The 23,225-nt window shown below is 51.4% G+C and overlaps 1 protein-coding gene across 3 annotated transcripts in view; it reads right to left on the reverse strand.

Annotated features, from left to right (window-relative positions):
- The window catches only part of gpc3 (glypican 3), a 106,130-nt gene that overhangs the window by 40,379 nt on the left and 42,526 nt on the right, over nt 1–23,225 (reverse strand). For all 3 annotated transcript variants that reach the window (XM_053878744.1, XM_053878743.1, XM_053878742.1), the window contains exon 3: nt 5,323–6,008. In XM_053878744.1, the coding sequence (XP_053734719.1) occupies nt 5,323–6,008 (686 nt within the window). The remainder of the gene's footprint in view (nt 1–5,322; nt 6,009–23,225) is intronic.

The raw sequence follows: 23,225 nt of genomic DNA on the forward strand, positions 1-23,225 counted from the left end.
CAGCCACCTGCTCGCACCCTCGCCTGCCTCCAGTCACCTGGGCGACCTGCCAGCCTGCGCCTCTTCCTCAACCCTTCACGCCTTGTTTGCCTCAGCTATTTCAACCAACCTCCTCTGTCTGCCTGCGCCTCCACTCTACAGCCTGCACTCCTTGCACTGCGTCAGTGGAGTCCTGCACCTCAGCCGTCTGGGATCCCTCCGTGGCAGCAAAAGCCGACTCTCTGTTTTTGCACGATTAAATATCCAACTCTGGTCCCCTGCTTCCAACAGGTCACAGGCTACCCTTAAGGGTTAGGAGCTAAACCAACTTCGATGCAAACAGAAGGAGGGCTTTTCTCCAAAGTTGGTCCTCGATAGAGACCTTTCCTGGAGGTTGGCGCTTTTCTGGTTGTAAATAGAGTGACAGACTGAAAGGCACACCTGCCTCCGCACACAACCATACGCTGAGTTGTGGGCGTCGAAGTCATGAGAGTGGCGGAGTGCTTAATGGTGCGGGGGAGGGACCCACCGGGACGCACCTGAAGGTTCCCTCCACATCTCCTGCGCCTGGAGCCGCAGCTCCCACGGGCCGTGATTAATGCGAGCGGAGCCCCGCTCCTCTCCGCGTTTGTGCCGTCCCGCCTCGCCGCAGGGCCCTCAGCGCCCAGGGGACCCCCCTCCGCTGTCTCTGGATCCTTCAAGTGAGGGGCTCATGAGCAGGGTACCCATATCACCCCGGGCTGCACCAACACAACCAACAGGAGAGTCTGCAGATAAAAGCTCGGGAGCTTGGCAAATGATCTGCAGCGGGCAGCCCACCGCACCCAGGGCGAGGGATTAGCGAGCGGACGTCCGGTTACACTCGCAGGCCACTGGCTTCGGCCAGCTATGAGCTGAGGGCCCCGACCCATCAAGATCCCGCGCTCGCCACCCTGGAGTCCATCGCTGCTGAACACCTGCTTGGAGAGGGAGATGCTGAGTCAGCACGCTGGCCTCCTCCCGATCTTTCATGACAGGTCCAGGCGACAACACTCCCTCCTCAGGTCTCAACAAACACCCACCAAATCTGTTCCACACATCCGGGGAGGGCCACGACATCTCCTCAGGGGCCACGGGCCGAGGGGCCGTCCAGGCAGGAGACCTGAGAAACTCAGTGTTAAATTCAACCATCGTTTTGTTATGTAACTACGGCCCAACAAGGAGAGACTCAGTCAGACTCAAGTCCCTCCACAGAACGACGCATGAGCTCAGCCTAGTTTTGTCGTAACTGCAAACGCAGCCATGCTCTGCAACAATGAGGCTATTATGGCAGTGTGCAGCGTCGCACATAGGACCGGCCGTCACGCCCGAGTCAAGATGACATGAAGTGCTGTTTTCCTCGGTCCCAACACACGACCCATGAGGGGGATTTGATCAATCCCATCTGCTGCTTGTGGTCTCCATGACAACAACCAGGGACCAGGAAATATCATCTCCCATCTCAGACACATTATCCCTGATGTCCGGGGGTGGGCCTCCATTACAGGGAAGGTCAAAGGTCACCATCACAAGGTAGACAACAGCATATCTCCAGTATAGATCAGCATCTTTCTTTTGGACTTTCGCTTCTATGAAAAGAGGAGAAAAAAGGATTTCAATACCTAAGGTGTCAAGAGGAGAGACGCTTTATGGAGGGAATCTCATAACTGGCATTCACACCGTCTTTATGCTCATGAGTTGTTCATTTTGGATAAGACTTCTCTAAAGAAGTGACATCTCTTTTCATTGTGCTGTTCTGGAATATTTTGATTTTCATTCGCCACTAGCTTCAACCATCACTCGACAATAACTTTGATTGAAAAATATTATTTTTTTAATCTTAAAATGATTCATTTCCATATTTCATTCGCTTCACTTCGGCTCTGATTTTAAAGTGTTTTTTCAACCAAAAAAGAGTCATTTCTCCAGACAACAGGCACACAGCTGCAGCCGTGAGCCATCGCTCACAGATGTCCGGTGCTGCCCTTCCCACCGCAGAGAGCTGGTCCATGAAGCGCTCACCTCAAGGTGCTTGCCTCCTATGTGAAGCAACAGTTGGCTGGAAGTCGGAGCCGGCTGATTAAAAAGTTCCACCGAGAGAGGGGCGACTTCATGCGAAGTCCCAACTGTGTCGACAGCAACTCACACCTCGTCTTAACTCGGTCAGATCCATCATCTCCCGCTCTTAACCTACTTCCTGTCTTCATTCTCCACTGAGGGGTGGCAAGCTGACGGATGTCTCCTCGGCTGGCTCATGTCCTCCTTCCCCCCGGGTCTGCTCCTCTCACTCTCGCCTCACCCCCTCCATTCTTCTTGTCTCACCCGGCCTCCTCCTCCTCCTCCTCCTCCTCAGTCACTGGTAAAAATAGAGCTTCATAAATCATGCATCTTCTCTCTCGCAGAGAAAGAGAAATAAATGGGAGGGAGACGTTGAGGATAAGATGTGGCCACGGAGCAGGATGACATCAAGCTCCAGGAGAAGAGTGGGGAGGCTGGCAGGGGACGAGACTGGAGCCGCGGGGCTCTCCGCTGCCCTCTCTGTCTCTCAACATGGGCCGATCCCACGCTTGTGTGTGGACTACAATGAGCGGCCATCCAGCTCCACCAGAGTTTCCAGACTAAAGAGGGGTCATCACTTGCACCTCCAGCACGGCCGTCGCTCCACTGGACAGCCATGAGACAATAATAATAATCTTAATAACTGAGCGGACACCATCACATCTCACATGGGCCACGCAAAGCTCCGCTCCTGATTCACATTCCCTGCCATTTCAGACTTCAAACCTTGGAAGGGAGGGAAGGACACAGTGTCAAGGAGGGTCACTGATCAAGGTGGAAGACCTGGTGGAGGAGATATGATCATGACAACTGTGACAAACGTTTCAAAAGAATGAAAGTTGAGTTACATGAGTGTAAACATGACAACAGATTTGCTGGAAAATTAGGAAAGCAAACGATGAAGAAATGAACTCCTATATTTCTATATTCAATTACGATAAGAAAAAGAAAGATCCAAAATGATCATTTCATCACATCAGATTACAAAAGAAATCATCACATTTGACTCAGACACATGCTTGAAGAAATGACAGCGGATCAAATAAATGGTTTCATGTGTCAATATCTTCTCATATAGAAATGCAAATAAAGCCTGACGCTGTGAATTGAGCTTGCAACAATTCTAGATCACAAACCACTGAGATCTGAATTCAGAATCTTTCAATTATTTCAAGAGGTGAAGTGAAGCCGAAAAGGCCGCCTGAGAATGAACCTTGAGCATGAGGAGCTGCCGCCACCTTTGGTCAAACCACCTGATGGAGACTTGAAGGCCTGCGCCTCACCAGTCCTTTGCGTTCCACCCTCCAGTTCCGAGACACTTCCACTTGCTGAAGAGCCACAGACAACAGTTCAGCGCCTCTTCTCAGGCCCTGTCACTGAGGAAGAAACCAAAGGATTCAAGTGCCTCCACACATCCAGACTCGCTGGTGAACGACGCCTCAACTTCACCTGGACTTGGTCCAAAAGCAGGAGTGTGCATTCAAGCCGGCCCGTGTGCCCGGCACCATGAGTGAGCTTATCCTCGCGGACACCACGGGGCCGACTTATCACACACAAAAGATGTAGTGCACTAACTTAACGCTTGCATTTCACCAGCACGTGGACGCATTTAAACAGCCAGGTGATTTCAGCCAACACAACCCTGGTGTCTCGTGTATGTACGTGGGGGAGGTTCATGGGGAATGAAAACAACAGTTCCATTTAAATATAGTTGTGCACCGACAAAAAAAAGTGACTTCCTGAATGTGTTTGTCTTTCAAATAAAGTTAGGGACAAACTTTACCTTCTTCTATGGAGGAAAAGAATCACATCATATAGAAACGTTAAACTAAGAATGATACCACGGCATGACACAGTGTTGAAGGGTCGGTGAGGTTTGTCTCTGCGAGGTGAAGCCTCTAAATAGCCATGCTGTCTGAGGACCTGCGTCCAGATCCAGACCTTTGGGATCCAAATGAGCTGGTGGTCCGGCTTGACCCGCTAATTTAGAGTGAACCCTAGATGCTCTAAAAACCAAAGAAAAAAAGCAAAATAGAAAGGGTTTTTCCCGAGCACGATGAGCCTCACTGCACTGTCCTTGCTCAAAGTGGCTGACTGAAGTTTGTCTCCGGTGTGTCCCTGGAGAGCGCAGCAGGAGGAGACAATAAGGCCAGAGAGTCAAGGCTGTCTCTGCTAGATGACTTTCAACCAGTGTGGCACAGGCAACGCTGTCACCCAGCGAAACAATACTCTGACACGGCAGCTTTAATCCCACAGACTGCAAGAGGAGGAGCGTCATCTGTGGCGTCTGGAGCGGCCGGGAACACAGAGAGACATTTCCCCCGTGTCAGCGCTTCAGGGATGCAGCCACAGCCTGATGCTGCTGCTGCTGCTGCAGAGTAAGTGAGGTCAACCTGCCCCTTAATAAATGATGGCTGCTGAGTGAAAACCCCGTCACGATGGGGATTCAGGGTGTGAGATTGAAAAGCTCAGCAGATAGAGCCACAGAAAAAAAAACCCATCCTCCTCGGTGACTCTGGCAGGGAAAGGCCTTCATTTCTCACACACGAGGGCGGAAGGAAGCACGCGGAGGGCTGAGACTCCTGTCTGTGAGAGTCAGTTCGCTACACTCATTCAATTTGCAACAAAGCGTCTCTTTAGCAACAAGTAGAGAAGGCACTGCAAACAACCAATGGACTTGCTGGAAAGGTGAAGACAAACATCTGACGTGGTGAAGAAGAGGTTGCAGGTAGGATGGAACGATGGAGACCAAGAAGAGAGGGAAAGATCAGAAAACCTACGTATCGGAGCTCACGTGCAGAAGTTTGGAGGCCAAGTCAAGTCTGCACATGTGGAGCGGAGAGTCAGAGCTGGACCGAGAATGTCGGAGATTCTGAGACGAGCTTGAAGAGGTCTGTTTAGCAAAGCAGAACTAGTGAAGAAGGCAGAAAACCGGCGTTCTTCTTCCACCCTCACCAGCGCCGCACTATGCTACTGCCCCCTGCTGTCCCGCCGCGCTCATGCCAATTGATGATGTTTGAAACAAGATGTAGAGGCGGGACTCAGTTGATCCCAAAGAAACGTTCCATCCACCGACAGAGTCTCCTTCAGCCGCCTTCAACACGGAGGATGTGTTATGCCTGGAGTTGGTGACTGACCAATGTTCTGTGCGACTGAAAACATACTGATCGTTGCTATTTGCCTGAATTACTGTACAGGAGTTCACCGAGAGCAATGCAAGTCTCGGCCCTGGTCCAAGTACCTGGACAAAATGGTGTGAGGACTCACCAGGGCGCTGAGTCGGCTCCTTGAAGTCACAGCCTGCTTGATGGCCAGCCTGAGGATGGAGGGCAGCCTCAGCACCACGGCCTCCATGTCCTGCTCCCCTCGCATGCCTCCGGCCAGCTTTGCCAAGCCCTGGACGTAGGTGCTCCAGTGAGGCTGCACCTCTGCGGCCCCCCCGAGGCATCCCTGCATCAGCGCCTGGCAGAGGCCCGGGCAGAGCGGCGGGCCCAGCAGGCCCTGGCAGTGCGGGCAGTACCACAGCCGCAGCAGCGCGCGGCCACAGTCTCGGCTGGGCCGCAGGTGGTCCGTGGTGTTGACCACCTCGATGCCCAGGTTCAGCGCCTGCAGGAAGACCCGAGTGGCCAGGAGAGACCGGGCCAGACGGGTCATCATCAGTTTGGGGTAGGGGCCGAACGCCGCGGCCTCCTTCCAGACTTCCTTCACGCACTCTTCGGAGAGAGGCGCTCCACTCCCAGCCAGCAGGCGGCGATACGTCAGCGGGAAGAGCCGGCTGTAGAGCAGCGTCACCATCTGGTCCACGGTGGAGTCGGAGCCCAGGATGTAGAGCGACATGTCCAGGAAGAGCTGCCCCACCAGAGACTGGGCCGCCCCCCCGAGAGCCGGGAACTCGGACTTCAGCATGGCCAGCGTGGAGTTTCGACCGTGACGCAGCACCAGGTCGAAGGCCTCTGTGGAGACAAGGCAAGGTCACAGTCAGCATCGGAGACGTTTCTCTCACAAACTCATCTGTGGGTCGCTGTTCCATGGAGGAAATTAAAAAGCGAGGCTCGCCAATCATCCCAGGAGGAGCACGGGTGCGAAGACAATAACAGAGAGCATGTGAATCATCAGTCAACTCAGCAGCAGAGGAACGAGACTTCTCTCGACAGCGCCGCCACAATCCCATTGACGGCGCAGAGCCAGCGCTGGGGACACAGCCGAAGTGCTCTTATTGGTTGTCCCGCTCCAGGAGCAGCGTGTCATCTCAGTCGTCTCATTGACCCGCCTGGATAGCTCCGAGTTCTTCCCAGACCAAATGAGGCTCTACACAGCGACGGGTCATTGAGCACCCGACAGCTCTTTACGCTGTGTTCCGTGAGTGCGCTAATGTGAATGGCATGCACACAACATCAACACATTTGAAATAAAGACGCCGAGGCTTCGCATGTAAGAAACTAGCCAGTCTTAACATTTCAAATTCATGGAGAAATTGGCTTCCTGGTTCGGTGCAGATCAAGGGTTAACTTGAGTCTCCACCAAACTGGGTGAAGATGGCCTCATAAATATGTAGGAGCAGCTCCTCCTGCTCTTATCAAATCATGCAAAACAAGTGGCAGAAACCTATTACACTCAGCCTACATGACAACTGACTTCTGCCAGACTCGCACTGTTGAAAAATGATTCCATGGAATCAGAGCTCAAAAAAACTTCAGTCTGCTGTTGTACGGATACACAGCATTTATAATGGATGAAACAAGACTCGTGTCAGAGGGTTTCCCTCAGCGGCAAAGCCTGTGTTCTCCCCCGAACACAGTTAGATCACAACAACACAAACAGACGTTGATCTTATTGGAAGGACTAACACCACACTGTTTTGTTCAGCTGGCATCAGCGTGTTGTTCTCAGTCACTGTCTCAAATTAGCCCCAAAATAGAACCGTCAGAAGTCTGCGATGTCATGAGCACAACAAGGTTCCACACCCCCCGTCGTCACACATCAGGAGCAGGTTGCCCTGGATATTCACATTGACTCGACTTGGAGACGTTTAGAAGACGCTGCTGAGAAACTGCTCTCTCCTGAACAAGGGGAGGTGCACAGAGTAGAAGTTCATTCATCTTCTATCACATTTTCCCTCTGGGCCATGGGTGGCTGGAGCCCATCCCAGCTACTAGTGATGGGTCGATGAGGTTTCATGAAACAGTGTCCTGATCTGTAGAGGCCACCAGGTGGCACTGTCTGCTGGAAAATGTTTGAACAGCTGCTTCCATGAAACCTCTCGTCAGCTGTAAACCACGAGCCATCGAGTGAAAATGAGGACACTGTTTCATCAACCCTGTTTCATGATACCTCATCCACCCATCAATAGCAGCCACTTGGGTGTCCACTGCCAAGCCAAAGGTTCGTCCAAAACAAAAGCCAGCAAAATTCCTTTTTTTCCCCCAAGTGTCAGCCATCATTGTGTCGCCGTAAACTATGGTTTCTAAAAGAACGTTTGGAAGCGTGAAAACACTGTTGGAGGCATCGATCTGCGTCCACATAGCAGGGATGGGATGATGGTGGAAGACATGAAGTGGCTGTGACAGACCCGTGTAGGTGAACAACCATGGGCCACAAAGGGAACCCTGAGGAGCTCCACATTTATTAGGAAGGTTTACCAACCAGGAGAGAAGCCGTCCTTCTGAAAAGATCTTGTCCACTGTGGTGCGTCCAATGCAGCACAACTAAAGAGAACTAAATAAATAAATTGTATAACATCCAGAGTCTGGGAGTGAGCAGGATGATGATAGGATCAGAGGGACAGCACACGTGCTCAGGTGTTCAGGAGACCAAGTCAGAGAGGCTGGATGGAGATGGTTCAGAGGAGAGAGAGAGAGAGAGCCAGTACATGGGTGGATGAAGATGTTGGAACTGGCAGGCAGAAGGTGGGGAGGAAGGCCACAGAGGAGAGTGATGGAGGTGGTGAAGGAGGACATGAGGTTTGAGAGAAGAGGAAGCAGAGGACAGGGGGAGACGGAGGAAGGTGATCCGCTGGGGCCACCCCTGAAGGGAGAAGCCCACAGAGGAAGAAGAAGTCTAACATCCACAGTAATAACACTGGCACGACTATGTCATGTATTCTGACTATGTGGCCGAAGGCTGTGATGGTAAACAGGCTCCTTAAAAATCCAGACGTCCCAGCCTTAAGAATGACGAAGGCTCTGTAACTGACACTGACATTTGCTCTTTAGTTTCCATCTCAAAAACTGGGTCATACCATGAAGATCAATATCGACTCGCTGCGGCTTCTTTAAAGGCAAAGCGTGTTTCCTACCTGCTTTTCCTGCTCCAGATTCATCACCAAATGCTTTTCTTCCTCACACGGCATATAAGCTTATCTGAGGCTAACACCACTTCATGAGGTGAATATAGTCGCGTGCGGAGCACAGCTGCCGAGAGCTTCAAGCAGCGTCTTCATCAGTGAAAGACTTCCCCCTGTGGTCACTGAGCAGCAGATGTGTAGACTTCACAAACACACACACCCAGATGTGGATAGGATCCCACGTTACTGACGCCAATCCTGTTAATACTGCTGCTGAAAATACTTCATTCCTGACAGGGCGCGCTCATAAAAGCATGTCATTCAGCCGCTGCCTGTCGTATCCCTTACACCGGAGCGGGGGACCAAGTGTAAAGAGGAAGACTGGGGCGCTCTTCATAGCTGTCACCCAGTGGTTGTAAGTAGCAGGGGTCAGGCATTTCCTGCTCGCCGCCTTTCATCGGAGCCAGCCAGTGTGGTGGTATCAGGTGTCCTCTAATGGAAGGGAGGGGGACCTGTGACATTCGGGATATGCCACCGGGGGGGTCAAGAGCACGCATTAACGGAGCGCATGCCCACGCTGGCAGGTTGGGTCGGGCTTGACATGAGCAGGGGTGTGACAGGATCTCTGATGACGGTGAGGCTTCAAACACAAACACAATGTTGGGCTTCGTTTCACAGCTCCTCGGCTGCCCACGTCGGACCTTCGGCACCATTCGAATACAGGTAAAGAGCAGGATGAGTGGGGCTGTTACGTAAACCGCGACGCACTGAAATTCATTGAAGGTGGGTTGAACATGAGCATCCACCCATTAGCATTCACTATCAGGGCAAAAGATTTGGATGTGTATTCACGCCCCCCTCCTTCCTTGTGTTAACTTTTGCCTTCACCGTCTTCCTTCTTCTCACCTCTGACTGTAGCTTAAAACTGTGTCTTCTTCAAGACAATGTCAACGTGGTGCGAAGAGTCGGGTAGTGATGGGCAGATGAGGCTTCATGAAACAGTGTGGAGGAAACAGTATCCTCTGAATTTTCAGAGGCCACTAGATGGCGCTCTTGGTTTAGAAATGATGTGAGATGACAGTGAATGAGTTGTTCCAGTCCTAACAGTTTACAGTAGACAGCTGCACCTGGTGGCCTCTGAAAATCAGCACACTGTTTCATGAAGCCTCACCCTTCAGAAATGTGTCATGAAGCCTCATCTGCCCATCACTACAGTGGCCAGTCTACTATTGTAGGAGCCCAAGGCTCCTCCCTGCCGTTATTGTTGAGGTCTCCCATCCCACAGGAGGTCCATCACAAGCTCAACCAGATGGTGAATCCAGGTGGTCAGAACTTTGGAAGTACTGTACTATAGCTCTTGATTAAAAAAAAACAGCTGAATATAAGCCACACGCATGACGTTGAAGCAGAAAATAGATTGAAGAAGCATGAATAAAGGTGCGCATTGAGCCTTCTAATGTCAACGAAACACCTGTGATGTCACTGGCCTCGTGTGACAAGTCAAAACACGGAGGTGGCACGAAACTTGTTTAAAAGTCCATTAGCTGCATTGTTAGTGAAGCTGCAGGGGTTAGAGAGTGTTGAAAAAAACAAAAAACTGTCCGTCTGATAGTCCAGAAAGTACGGCCTTTTGTAATTTGAGAGTCCTCGTGCAGTCCGCGGAAGGCCTAACATGGTCCCCCAGCCCGGGTCGGGACTCGACCATCCCGTGTTGTGTAGCTGCAGTGAGAAATACACAACCACAGAGTGATGTTTTTTGGGATTGTCTTATTGGACAGCGGCCTGCCGATGAGGGCAGCTGGAGCTCCAGCGTTGGCGCGCACCAGCCACCTCGCCGCACTTGTGTTTGACATCCAACAGCTGTAAAGGGCAGACTGATGACATCCAGCGGGCTGGTGCCGTCATCTGTCAATGGCCCGTCAGACCAGCATATGAGAGGTTTGAGGAGCTGAGTGTTACACGAGTGCCGGGCACCGACGAGTGACTGACCGCTGACTGTGGATCGGCTGCCTCATCCATCTGCGGCTCATTATCCCCAGGAGAAGAAAACATCGCCCCACGACCCAGCCAATCCAGAGTCTAATCCATTTGGCTGACGGAGTGTCACCTCCAGCCACCAAGGAGACGGATGGAGGCGGAGCAAATGCCAGGGTGAAGCAGAACCCTTCCAGGCCTGGCAGGAAGCACGGCGCTTGCCCCAAAGAGTCCACACCGAGCGTCAGTTAGTGTGGATTCTACTGCCACATATATACACATAGACAATAGCACAGTCAGTCTGTTGGGCACATGCCAACCTCACTTTGGGGATCATCCGACCTGGACGCAGGCAAGAATAACAAGCAGTCGGTGCAGCTCGGGGAACAGAAGTAAAATGCTACAACGCACGACTAAGGCATTCATGAGGAGAAATGTGCACACCAAACTTCATTCAAATGGATTTTTAAATGAATTGTCTTTGATGGTGATTGGTGCAGCCCTGAGACTCATCTGCCTCAAACATCTTGAGCCCACTCAACTGTGTTTGCCAGTCCATCCAGTTTGTAGATCTGTGTGAGTTGCACCCGCCCCGTGAGGCCGCGCCGCTAGTTGTGTTTTCTGCTGTGGGGACGGTCAAGTTGGAGAGGATCAAACCATCCATAGAATACGGAGCAATGGGTCCAGTTGTGAAAATAAAGCACCAGTCCTAGACTTTGAATCAATAGCGTAGAACAGCCCCTGTTTCCTGTCTCTTTTAACATGACAATTGAGTCTGAGTGAGTCCATCATCAGGCGTAAGGACCTTATCTGCTCGTACCAGGACGGAGGCGCTGAGCAGAGTGTGTCGGGCCCTTCATTCCCCAGGCGCAGGTCTCCAGCCTGTCCGCGTTGACTTGTACTGGCTATGAGATGACCTGCTTTAGCTCCACCCTGCTGAGCCCAGAGGGTGGCATCCCAACATCCCCCAGTCAGAGCCGGCCTCAGTTGACTTGCAAGTTGTCTCCTAATGACTCAGAGGTCAAACTTTTTTTGACCATTGATTGGCTCTTTGGGGTCCGATAAGGTCCTTGTTTAAACCGCTGGATGAGCTGATGCTCAGCAACACACGGCAGCTGCACAAGAGGAGCCGCGCTCAGATGACATGGGAGGGGCCCTCGGCTGGTGGCCTGTGGGAGGGGCTGCTTCCAGGAACACAGCAAACAGGATGCCGGTAAGTTGTAGATCCAATCACCAATAAGACCGTGAGGGCCAGTGGACAGCGGGGCAGAAATGAGACTGAGAGCGTATTGGATTACTCCATCTGGTAGCACACGCGCACACACGCTCGCGCGCTGGAATGTGAGGTTTGTGAGGTGTGTGTCAGGTGGCTGAGAAGTCATTTAGAACAACATTTAGAAGACACTGACCGACAACATTGATTGTTCTGGAAGGACCCGACTCTTGTGAAGGACGAGCAGCGATGTGCCGTCGCACCGTCGCCTGCAGCAACAGCACTGGTACCTGTGATGCATTATTGACGGCTTGATATTCCGAGTTTGTGTCGTCATCTTATGTGGATTCGCCAGCCTCCTCCGGACGGAAGCGGGCCATGCGTTCTTAAGGTATGTATTTAGTGGAGATGTGCAGTGGAACAGCGCACACACGACATGACGTTCAACTTCTCTCGGCAGCAGGAAAAGATTTGTCAAAGTACAATAACCTGGGAAAACATTCTGTTCTTGTAATAAGACCACTTCTCCCCACGTATTGATGTATATAATTGTTGTTTAGGTTCTGCTCCAGCAACATATCAAAGATGGTGCAGAAACTATATATACGATACGTTTTAGTGCTGCAAGCCGAAGCTGAGGGAATAAACGCGCTGGACGCAAATGGAGTTGCATTTGCCTGAAGAGGACGCAGCTCTCCCTGACACGAGGCTAAAGAGAGGGTGGCAGGAGAGCCACTGGAAAGGACTCCAGAAACGAACGCCAGGAGGATGAATACCTCCAGTCATCCTCAATCCTTAATCTTCAAGACCAGTCCTCAATCTTTAGCCTCGACCTTCGTCCTTAAAGCCAAGTGTGACTGGGAAATGGAGCACCCTTAGATGTGAGGGGCAGCCTTGCACGAAAATGGCCTTCATTCTGTCAAGTCAGAAGGAGACAGACAAAAGATTGTAAAATAAAACAAATGTCACACAACATTTAATTTGGGCAAAGATAATAATAATACTAATACAGTATTTATGCGCTTTCTTCACCGCTTTGGACGCCATTTTTTATTGGCTGAAAATACCCAAAGCATTCTGGGTTTTCCTCAGGTAGGTGCCAGCAAACCTCAAGACTGAGGAAGGTTCTTTCCTCATTGGGAGCTTGCTGGGGAGAATCGGAGCAGCCCTTGAGGTTGAGGATTAAGGACGGCAGTGGAAGTCACCCCGACACTTGCTGGAGGATGGAGGAGGAGGAGGACCGTGAAGAAGGCCCAGCTGGGCGTTGGCTTTAGAGAGGGAGGTCTAGAGGAGCGTTGAGAGGCTGTCCAGTGGTGGAAGAGCGGAGAGGGTCACGTATGAACCGGGCCTTCTCCGGTCTGGACACATGCACTTGCCTCGGTGCTCAAGGCCAGTCAGCCGCTGACAGGCACGTGACCAGCAGGGGGCCTTTTGTAATGCTTTCCATCATGAAATTTGACTTGGCAAAGGCCATTTCATTACAGTCCAAACACCCAGCCCTGCGGAACGCCGCAGAGAACTATCCAAGAGTTTAGATCACAACACTTGCCACGGATGAAGGCATAAACTCTGAGTTGTTTTTTTTTATTTAAATCTCTGCTGAGTTGACTTTCTGCAGAAATGCTCTAAGACGGCGGCTCTCATTTCCCTCTGGACTTCAAGATCATTGATGTTACTGGAATTGTTTGTGCGTGTTTTGGAAATGATGATGTATCAACTAAAGAAGTCAATGGGAGGCTCCACAGGGAGCGTGACTCTGCTGACACGAACCGTGCCTGGCTGCTTCCTCCGCCTCCTTCCTCCGCCTCCTTGTCTCTGACTTTCACCCTCGGTCTCTGTGGTGGTTTTCACTGAGGTCAGAGTTGAGGAGCTCTCTATCGCAGACAGGCGAGCAGGCGCCGCCAGAGGACAGGGACACGGCCAGGTGGGAAGGACATCAGGGCAAAAGTAGCGAAAGCGGAAAATAACAGCCAGAGGCGAGGTGGAGGGAGTGATGGAGAAGAGTGCCAAGAGTGCGGAGGACTTTGAAACCCCATTCAGAGGCAGTCGCGGCGGTCTGTGCCAGCGGTGTGAGACACAGACAGCGCGAGCCGTGCTCCGCCCTGACAGTGACCAGACGAACAGGACGATACGGAGATCCATCACTCTGTAAACTGATCCCTCAGTAAAAGGCTTTTCCAAGACTCACTTCCCTGCTTCGACGCTGCAGGCGCACACATGCCGAGGTCTGGTTGCTCTCCAGGGTTCTGATTTGAGGATGTGGATGAAAAGCAGCCCGTCCAGCGCGACATTACACCGAGCCAAGAAGAGCAAGGTCATGACAAACACAGCTCCAGTGCTGCTCTGCTGACGTCCGCGCTCCATTAATCCAATATGCATCTCGGAGCAGATGCTGCGGTTCAAGACTAACACGCTCCCACTTGTCTTTCAAGCCTCGGCTCCCTGTCGCACCGCCCGCTCTCCGGCGGCCAAACAAAGGAGGGACCAGAATTAGCATTGTCCCTACATTAGAAGTGCTTAAATGATGGTACAAGACAAGACTTAAAAGAGCAATAGGAAGAATCGGCGAGGGGATAGGGAGCGTTTTTGAAGTTCTTGAAACAGATGGGTGCACAGTGTGAGAGGCAGGGAGGAACACGGAGTGTGAGAGATGGAGAGAGGGCCAACGGAGGGACGGATGCTGCCTTCGCTGTGAATGAGATGCTGTCATGCAACAAAAGCTAATGAAACATTGATGCCACAAGGGCTTGCATTTGACCTGGCATCTATGATGCCGCGGGACAGTGGAGAACGTGCTCCTCCATGAAATCAGATCATGACTTCTTTTGAATTACAACGAGCAGATTTTAATGAAAGATTCCAAGGGCCAGAGTCTGGCTGCTTGACTCGTTCATCTGGACACTAAGGCCACACCACAGAAAACTTGGCGCGCCCTCTCTGCAGAGGTCCAGACTCTTTGGGTGACTCCATGGAGAGTTTCTTTTGGTCTCAGGTGAGTGTTTCATGGCGGAGCTCTGAAAGAGACTTTGCAGCTTCCACGCTCTCTAATCCGTTCAGAGGAGCTACACTGTCACATAAACACACAAACAGGCTCAGTACCTTCATGGAAATGCGAGCATTATTCATCACCACTCTGCCGAGGTTGTTTGAAAGTCATTTTCTATGATATCTTCACATGGTGTGTTGCAGTCACCTCGGAACACGGGTCCGGGCGTGGGAATGATGAAGTCGGCCAGGCTAGCGATCGCCACTGTGAGCATGGAGCGCACTGTCGTTTGGACATACAGGAGGAACCTTCCAAGGAACGTCCCACTCACGACCTGCTGGACTTACGCACTTTGCTTTTTTTTATTTTTGTTTTTTATTCAGTGTCTGGCACCGCAGCGCGTAGCACTGAGGGCAGCATCTGACGCTCACACAGCCATCCACCACCACAGTAGCACCTATAACCCTCGCCTCCGCTGTTTTCCATGGCATTCCACCGACGTCCAGTCTGCCTCACGACCCATCCCTTAAACCGAGAAGCCAGCGAGTCAGAGAGTTTCTTTATTTTCATGAGCCAAACCGCCACAACTGTCTTTGAGTGGGCAGACGCTGATGAAGAAGTTCTTAAATGTCAACAGTAGTTAGCGTGGCTCTGGAGGCTCATCCCTCTGTTGAAGTCTTGACTTCTCTACGGTGGACAGATGAAATGCCATCTGATGTGGGCAGAGTATTAAACCTGAAGTGTTGAGGGAACTTAGTGACAAATAACCTCACACGCCGGAGGATTAGCTTGGGTTTTGGTCGTTTTACTTCAGTCATATCAGACACACAGACAGACAGCATTGTTACACAGAAACTCAACAACTGGCTCCACAGCATGGTTGTGGAGACACGCCTGATGAGCCCTGCTCTTTCAAGTCTCCATGCAGCTGCTCAATTCGACAGTAGAGGAGCACGTGCTCCACACAGAAGTGGGTACCAAACACTAACTGTAACTCAGTGGCGACACGCTGCCACCCTGGTCTTTGCCATCACGGGGCCTGTGAGCATTCGAGCTCTGCCGTCCCATCTGTTCGTCCTTCTGGTCTGCTACAGCTGCCCACCACACAGGGAGAGGAAGACCAGTACCGACCTTCTCCTCTTGTGGTCCCTTTGGATGGCAGCATGGCCCATCACCTTCCTCCCTCTCTCAGGGAAACATAAGCTTCACTCAACCATTCGTTAGATTTGTGTCTTTGTATGCCGTCGTCACAACCCACGACTAGAGCTTTGACACCCGGCGCTGCAGAGTCGGATCCCGTGGTTGGTCCTTTATTTTCATTCCCTCTGCTTCTTTTGGCATCACATTGATGTCACCCCCGACAACATTCTTGAAGCCTGTGCTTCAGGCGTACAGCTGGGATGTCTCTCCTGAGTTGACCGATACGACTTCTTTCCCTCGGGCTGATACCAAAGTCAATATCCTTCGGTGGCTTAGGAAAGGCTTTGCTGTCAAGTTGAACTGGAAATCTTGACCAATGGCTCAGTAACCCTTGCAACCAACACGTATGACGTTGATCACGCGTAGCAGATCAAGGCAGAAAAGTAGAAATGAATGTACGACTGATGAAAACATGAATCAGCTGCAGGCTACACTGTGCACAGTATATACCTTACCAACTCAGTCGACCTCTGCTCCTGACCCACTGATGTTGCTCAGCAAAAGACTGACCGATCACCGCAGAGGAGCCACTGTCTGAAGATGACTATGAATGCTGGAGTTGTTTTCTTACTGTTCGGGTGGCAGAAAAACAGGGAGTGCTCGAGACATCCTGCCTAAAAGTCGGGCGTCCCAGCTAGCTAAAGCCTGCTCTTGCTCCATGGCCATGCCTGCACACGCACCGTGCCACCGGAGCTCTTGGTCCGGCCGTCAGCGCACGTGCTGAATACTTCCTGTAGCTGTGCAAACGTTCCAACAGCCAACGTCCCTCTGAAAGTGGGTCATATTGCTCAGCTTGTTCCGTGCAGCCAGCTGGTCCCAGCCAACATGGGGTTCATATCAGGGACTCCGTTCAGTCTGAGGGTAAAGGGGAAACAAATGACCAGACGCACGACGTAGTCACTCAAAACTGACTGAACTTGGGTGAAACTCTGAGAAAGAAAGGAGCCCAGGGGAGCAGCGACTTGCAACAGACTTTGAAGTCGACATGAAAATTGAAGGGTTTTTTTTTCGAAGCAGACGGTAAAAGATGTATGGGGAAATTCCCTCGCGAGGCTCTGGCCCAGGGAAATGAAGAAAGGAAGAGGCACCTATCCCTGCAGCTCATCCACATTGCCACGGCTGAAATGAAATGGATGGGGCCAAGAGGGAAGGAAAGCCAGCAGTGAAAAAGTGGCTCCAGAAGTGGTCTGTTAAAATGCAGTCGAGCACAACCTCGGAAGTTTACACTGGGAGAGAAGGCAGCCGCTGGAGCCACGACACACCGATGCAACAAGTTTAAAGGCAGAGCAAGACAGCTTACAAAGAAAAGCATCAGAGGGAAACATCAGCCGACGACTGCCTGAAGAGTAAACAGGAAGAATAACTGATCAGCCTGTCAAGTGGAAGCGATGCCAGGAAAGAACAAAGACCCAGCACCAGCCCAGACAACATTTTTGGAAGACTCATTTAAAGTCATAAGATGGTGTGTCATTTATCTCCCTTTGTCTCGACACGCTTGGCCTGCGCTGCTTCTCTGTACCTGCACGTCTGAGGAGAACTTGAAGGAGCTGGCTTATTCATTATTGAAGAACAACTGACTTGGTTGTACGTTCGAAACCAGTGGGAGAGGAAGAGAGAGCGAGTCGCCGCCTCTCTGGCTCTGCTTCACCAGTGATGGAGCGTCTTCAGTCGTGAGGACTCCGCAGTGTTGTGGTCAAGGATGCGAGCCCCATTGACCTACGGAACCTCCCTGCTCTGCCATGTGGTCACCAGCTTTGGAGCTTCTTTATCCCCAAGCAGGGCATGAGGGAAAGGCTCCAAGTGCAGCCCAGAACAAGTCGCGTTCTGTCCGATTTCTGCTGGGCAACTCTTCAGACTCAGGATACCGGGGGGAAGTTTCTGGAGAGAGGACAGTGCCCCTGTGAGCCAACCTCAGACAGGAGAATGGATGGACAATGACCTCTTCCCCACTGGTTATTTTGATGTATCGTTGGTCTCTGTTCCAAGGAAGATTAAACTGATGATTACATGAATATTTATGGCTTTTGAGTGCAGTCTGAAACATCCAGTCCCACTTCTGTCAAATGAGATGCCTGAGATGGAAAACACCATCGCTTGCAGATCATCTAATGTCTGAATGAGCCAGGAGGTCTCAGCAGAACCCATATAAAATCATTTCCACTTTGATTTACAATGCAGACATGCTCAGGAAAATGACATTATCCAACCGTTGTATGTATGCTGATCTGAGGTCAGGTCTGAAGTAAAGAGGCCTAGACTTTGCTCTCTCCGGACACGTGGCATGGGGCTCTGCTGAGGTGGTGAGCTGAGAGGTGCGGCCGTGGAAGCCTGGGTCTGACCCAACTGTGGCCCAGCTCCTGAAGGCTCCTGGCAGTTTGCTTAATAATGAGATTACGAGAGGATTGTGCGGTACAGAACCCATTAGGCCGGTCCACATCAAGCTGGACTTCCAACGAGAGTTAGTCTATTGTCCCTGTTCTTTATTCAGTTCAGTGGTTACAGTTTGTGTGGAGGCATCGAGATCAACAGGACAAATGTTCGCTCAAGGGTGAAAGAGATGGAAGAACATATCTGTGCTTTGTCTTCCTGGCCTTTGAAAAGATGGACATGAGTGAATAGTCGCCGGACTGAAACTCACGCGTGTATTTTCCTCCTCATCACTCCAGTCGCTTTGCAGTTCCACCCTTAATTTTATTCAACGTTTCTTCTACTAAAAGAAAAATGCCAAGTGACCTTGGTGTTCTACAAACTGCCTTTCAACGAAGGTGTGTAGCTCGTCGGCTCCTCATTCACAAAGAGGAGCGGATGATTTCCTACGGTGACGCGAGCGCCCGCCTGACAAGGAGGCAGACAGCTTTACTACCAGGAGAAAGTCCATTCATGTCAAAAGGCTCATTATTGAGTCTTTCTCCAACCGCGGCCACATTGAGAAGGTCACGGCCGAGATCGCAGTGAAACTTAACAGTCGTCCTCTGATGGAATGCAGCAGTTTTCAAAAGACTCAGGGGGAATAGATGGCGACTGGTCCGTCCAGTCCTTTATCAACTCGGGTCGTGGTGGCAGCAGCTGCAGCCAGGAGGCCCAGACGTGACATGTCAACAACCAGCGTTTCGATTGGTCGGACGAGTGGAAAACCAACCTCGGTCCAAAAAATATAGACCTTGTCACTAAAGTAGTCCAGAGAACTGTTGGGACCGAGAATGGGCTCCAGCAGCTCTAATGGGCGAATACCAAGGCGTTCCCCAATTTTAGGACCTTTACATATGGATGAGAGGGTGTCAGACTGCTGACATCTGGAGTCCGATGACCAGCAAACACTCCTTAAAGAAGAGAGTTTCTCCCCTGTAACAGTCATCACTGGGCGGGCGTCAAGGCTCTCAAGGCGGCTTCAGACATGGAAGAGGAGTGAAGAGAGTCAGTCAAGCTTCAGAGAGCCTTGTGTTGGACGGGCCAGGATCATCTCAATCGCGGTTCTTGGTAGCGTTGACCAGTGGGATTAATTAACCAGAGTCAACAACCACTGTGATACAAACCATCCAAAGCCTCGGAGACCAGCGCTTTATTGTTGCTGTTGAGCTTGGCCACAGCACTGGGGTTTAGCTTTTGGAGAAGATACAAAAGTATTCCTTTCCCTAGGAGGCCTGACAGCACAGCGCTGCCATCCCAAGTCAATGGGCTCCATCATGCCCCTGGTGCTCCCGCCCCCAAAACGCAGCAGATGGCCCCAAAAGTTGGAGAGATTATAACTGAAGCAAACTTCAGGGTGAAAAATCACCGCAGAGGAGCCACTGTCAGATGGATGATGAGACTGAAGAGGACACCTCGGATTGACAGTGTTTCGCTACCAGATGAGGGACACGACTGAACAAAGATCCCAATGTTGCATTCAGAGAGCTGAATGGTCTGAGAACATCTAAAAATACTACAAGCACAACAACACTGATGTTTGTGCTACCGTTGTTGGCATCACATCTGTACGGATCATGCCTTTCTGGGGAGCTCAGCAGCATCTACCTACCTACCTATCCATCCATCCATCCATCTGTCCATCCATCCATCCATCCATCCATCCATCTAGCTCAGCCATCAAACGTGCTGCCAAAAGAGTCGATTCATTCACAGTCACATCATCATCCATGATCTCTATGATACCTAGATTCCTAACTGCTCAAAAAAGACATGAATTTTAAACCGCTGATTGTTGTGTACCTCTTGGTCCTTTTCTCCATCACCACTTTATCCCTTAATGTTTTTTTAAATTCATTTATTTAATGTGAGAAAATGAAGTGGCATCCTTGACCGGGACCAGGGCGATGCTAAGGCTAACACGCTAAATGTGACTCTCAGACATCACAGTTGGACTGAGTCTTGATGAGAAGCTTGAATAACTCACATATCCTTCCTCGCAGGTCTAAATATTTCATCTTTGCTCAGAAGGCTTTGACTTTCATATTCCATAAGAACCTGCCTTCTGCTGCCAGTCTTCAAACACATTTCAAAGGAGTGGGCTGACAGTGAGTGTTGTCGGTCTGGAAGTCCCGATCTGGATCAGGAGTCACATCATCGGCGGCGCTGCTGCGAACATTATGCTAATAGGCGACTCCTTCTGGTAGTTTTGCAGCTTCCTGTTTTGCTTCAGCCTTGGTGACGCTCCAGAAAACTGTTCCGATGGCATCAAAGGAATCCGGCAACTTCCTGTCCCGCACGTGCACCAGTCCTCGTGATGCCTCAGTTGAACAGGAGCGGCTGCTGGCCGTCTGCTCCTTGAGCTTGCTCCTCCGAGCTGAGTGGACTGGTAAACAAGCAGCCAATGAAATGGAGCAGCCGTGAGAGCGGCGCTATAAATAGGTGAGACTGAAGAAAGGGGCATGATGGGAGGGAAAGAAGCCTCTCAGTGTTCCTTTGTTGTTTGTGCGAGTGAGGAGATGAAAGACAAACGCCTCCGCCGCCTGAATGGCTGAGGCACCTCCTCCACTCTCCTCTGACTGCCTCCTCTGGAGCGCCGCTCTCATCCCGGAGCACAACGGGACTCCCGTGTTTGCCTGTGTCGAGCAAACGCACGCAGGCACGCAGGCACGCAGGCACGCAGGCTGGCAGGAGTGAGGTCGACGGCACTTTGGCGCGGAGTGTCACTCAACACAGCACAAACGAGAGAAACGGGGCTCCCCAACACCCTGACAAATTCCTGGCTTGATCAAAGGGGCCCGGGCGTGCGCGAGCACCAGCGCACGCTCTTTGTCTTTATGTTCATTAGAGCTCGCCGAAAACCTCCACCCCGGCCGGGCCCTAATCCATCTACAGCGAGAGAGACATCTCCAGCGGAATGAAAAATGAAGGTGTCGGGAGGAGGAACAATAGCGAGCGCGGCGGACTGGCTTGCTTTGGCTATTTATCTGCAGGTCAAGACAAATCTCCGCCTCCCCGATGCATAATCCCATCCTCCCACAGGTGCCCCCCCCCCCCCTTCAGGGAGAGACCGTGAACCAGGCCCCCGGAACCAGCCACTCTTTTCATTTGGAAGCAGGGCTTGGGTCAGAGGGGACCTGGCATTTTCCGCTCCCATTCTCCCACCACCTTCCTCTCACCTTCACTTTCGACACTGGTGTTCTCCCCGGTGTCTCCCTTCCCAAAGTCACGGTGATGAATGGGCAAGCGCTGCCACCTGCGTGCCCAGCAGCGAGAGGCGGAGGCCGGCTAACGTGGCTCAGACACTCTCGGGGACGGCAGTCAGGGAGGAGAGTCATTCATCCAGCAGGGTGGGGAGGCAGGTCGCCTTATAGAAACACTACTTGGGCGCAGACGGGAGCAGCCGGGGGCGCCGTGCAAATATGTCCTTGAACTCTGGGGTCAGTCCCACTACAGAAACACACACACACTGAGACGTCATCATTGCACACCCCTCCACCGCTCCATGCTCATGGCGCTCGCTCGCTGGATTAACATTGAAAGGTTGAATCCTGTGTCTCAATATGGTCATGCACAGGAAACAGGTAAGAAAATGTGATGGTCAAAAAAGAGGCGCGATAATGATTGGACAAAAGCCCCGAAAGAGTCGACCACTTGGGTCGCAGCTAGAAATTGACCCGGTCTCCGAGAGATGGGGCAGTGTACTTCTGAAGTACAGTGTTAAAGATTCACCTGGACACGAATGAGACCATGAAACAGCTTTCTCCATCATAAATCTTGCATGTCTGACCAATACGGCCGCAGTATCCTCAGTAGTACCTTCCTGTCTGAAAGGTGTAGTGCCTTCTGTGCCAGCGACGGTTGCTGAACAACTCTTTCATTTTCACCATTTTCTGAATCTGCTCTGGACTCCATCTTTGCCACCTTCTCTTCAGCAGAGGCAGGGACCCGAGTGGGCATTCCATTTGACCAGCCCCAGTTTGAAATGGACATGCTCTCACCGAACGTCTGCAACAGGATCTGACTGGAGAAGTGGACACATCGAAGTAGACGAGTGCCTTTGGCAATGTTGCTGGAAGGAAGGGTTTCTGTGGTCCATGTCTATGAGCAGATCTATTTGCCGCCGGAACCTTGTCCGTCCAACGTTCCTCTATGTGTAGCCTTTAGGACGCGAGGTCATATGGAACATGGACAAAATCAGGGGTTTGGCCTTCACCCCCTGGCTGGGTCCCGGTGCCCAGGGAACACCTCGGAAATGATGATCCAACATGAATGACTTCACCAGTCAATTTATGACCCCCTGAAGTGGCTGTGCTTCGTGCTGGTGCCATCACCGTGACTGACACGCTCGGGTGTTTGAGGGGCTTTAAATGAGCACCATCCCATGGCTGACCAATCCCCACATTCTGTTTCTTATTTCAAGCCAGTCTCAAGGAGTACAGGAGTCAGAATGTGACTTGGAGCACACTCTGACTCCTGTACGACACCAGGATCCACCAGGCCTGTCCATCTGATCAGCAGTCGCTGACACCACCCAGAACAAGTCGTGAGACTAAAATAGGACCAGCACAAAAGTCAAAAAGGAGATTTTCATTGAAAGTAATGCATATCACTTCCAATGTTTCATTTGCAGTGTAAAAGGTTTGGATTATTATTCAGCCAAATCTGACTCCATACCTTAAGGGCACCGACCTGGACGACCAAGGCGTCACGACATGGCTCCCACTCTGCTCAGACTGAGGTCCCCCCGGATGCTTCCAGAAGATGGGGACTAGAAACCCAGAGAGGCTCAACACTCCCGTCTCAAACTCTTCCACTGGCAACATACGAAGCAGTGGAGGAGGCCTCTTCAACCACGGCACAGCTGACCAACCTGATGAGGTTCTGCAGCGGTCACTGACCACCGTTCACCACTGGCTCCGCCTTATGAGGAGAGCAGAAGCCCCCCATTCCTGGTAGAGCATCTCCCAGCAAACTCATGCTGTCCTTCTGAGATCCCATCTCAAGCACCTGAGTGACGCACAAACAACAGCACCTGGATCCAGTTCTTCACCTCCAGACAAGGGCCATGCTGCAGTGTTATATGTTGCATTTTGGTCTTTGGAATC

The sequence above is a fragment of the Synchiropus splendidus genome, chromosome 11 (assembly GCF_027744825.2).
Source record: "Synchiropus splendidus isolate RoL2022-P1 chromosome 11, RoL_Sspl_1.0, whole genome shotgun sequence".
Classification (NCBI taxonomy): domain Eukaryota; kingdom Metazoa; phylum Chordata; class Actinopteri; order Syngnathiformes; family Callionymidae; genus Synchiropus; species Synchiropus splendidus.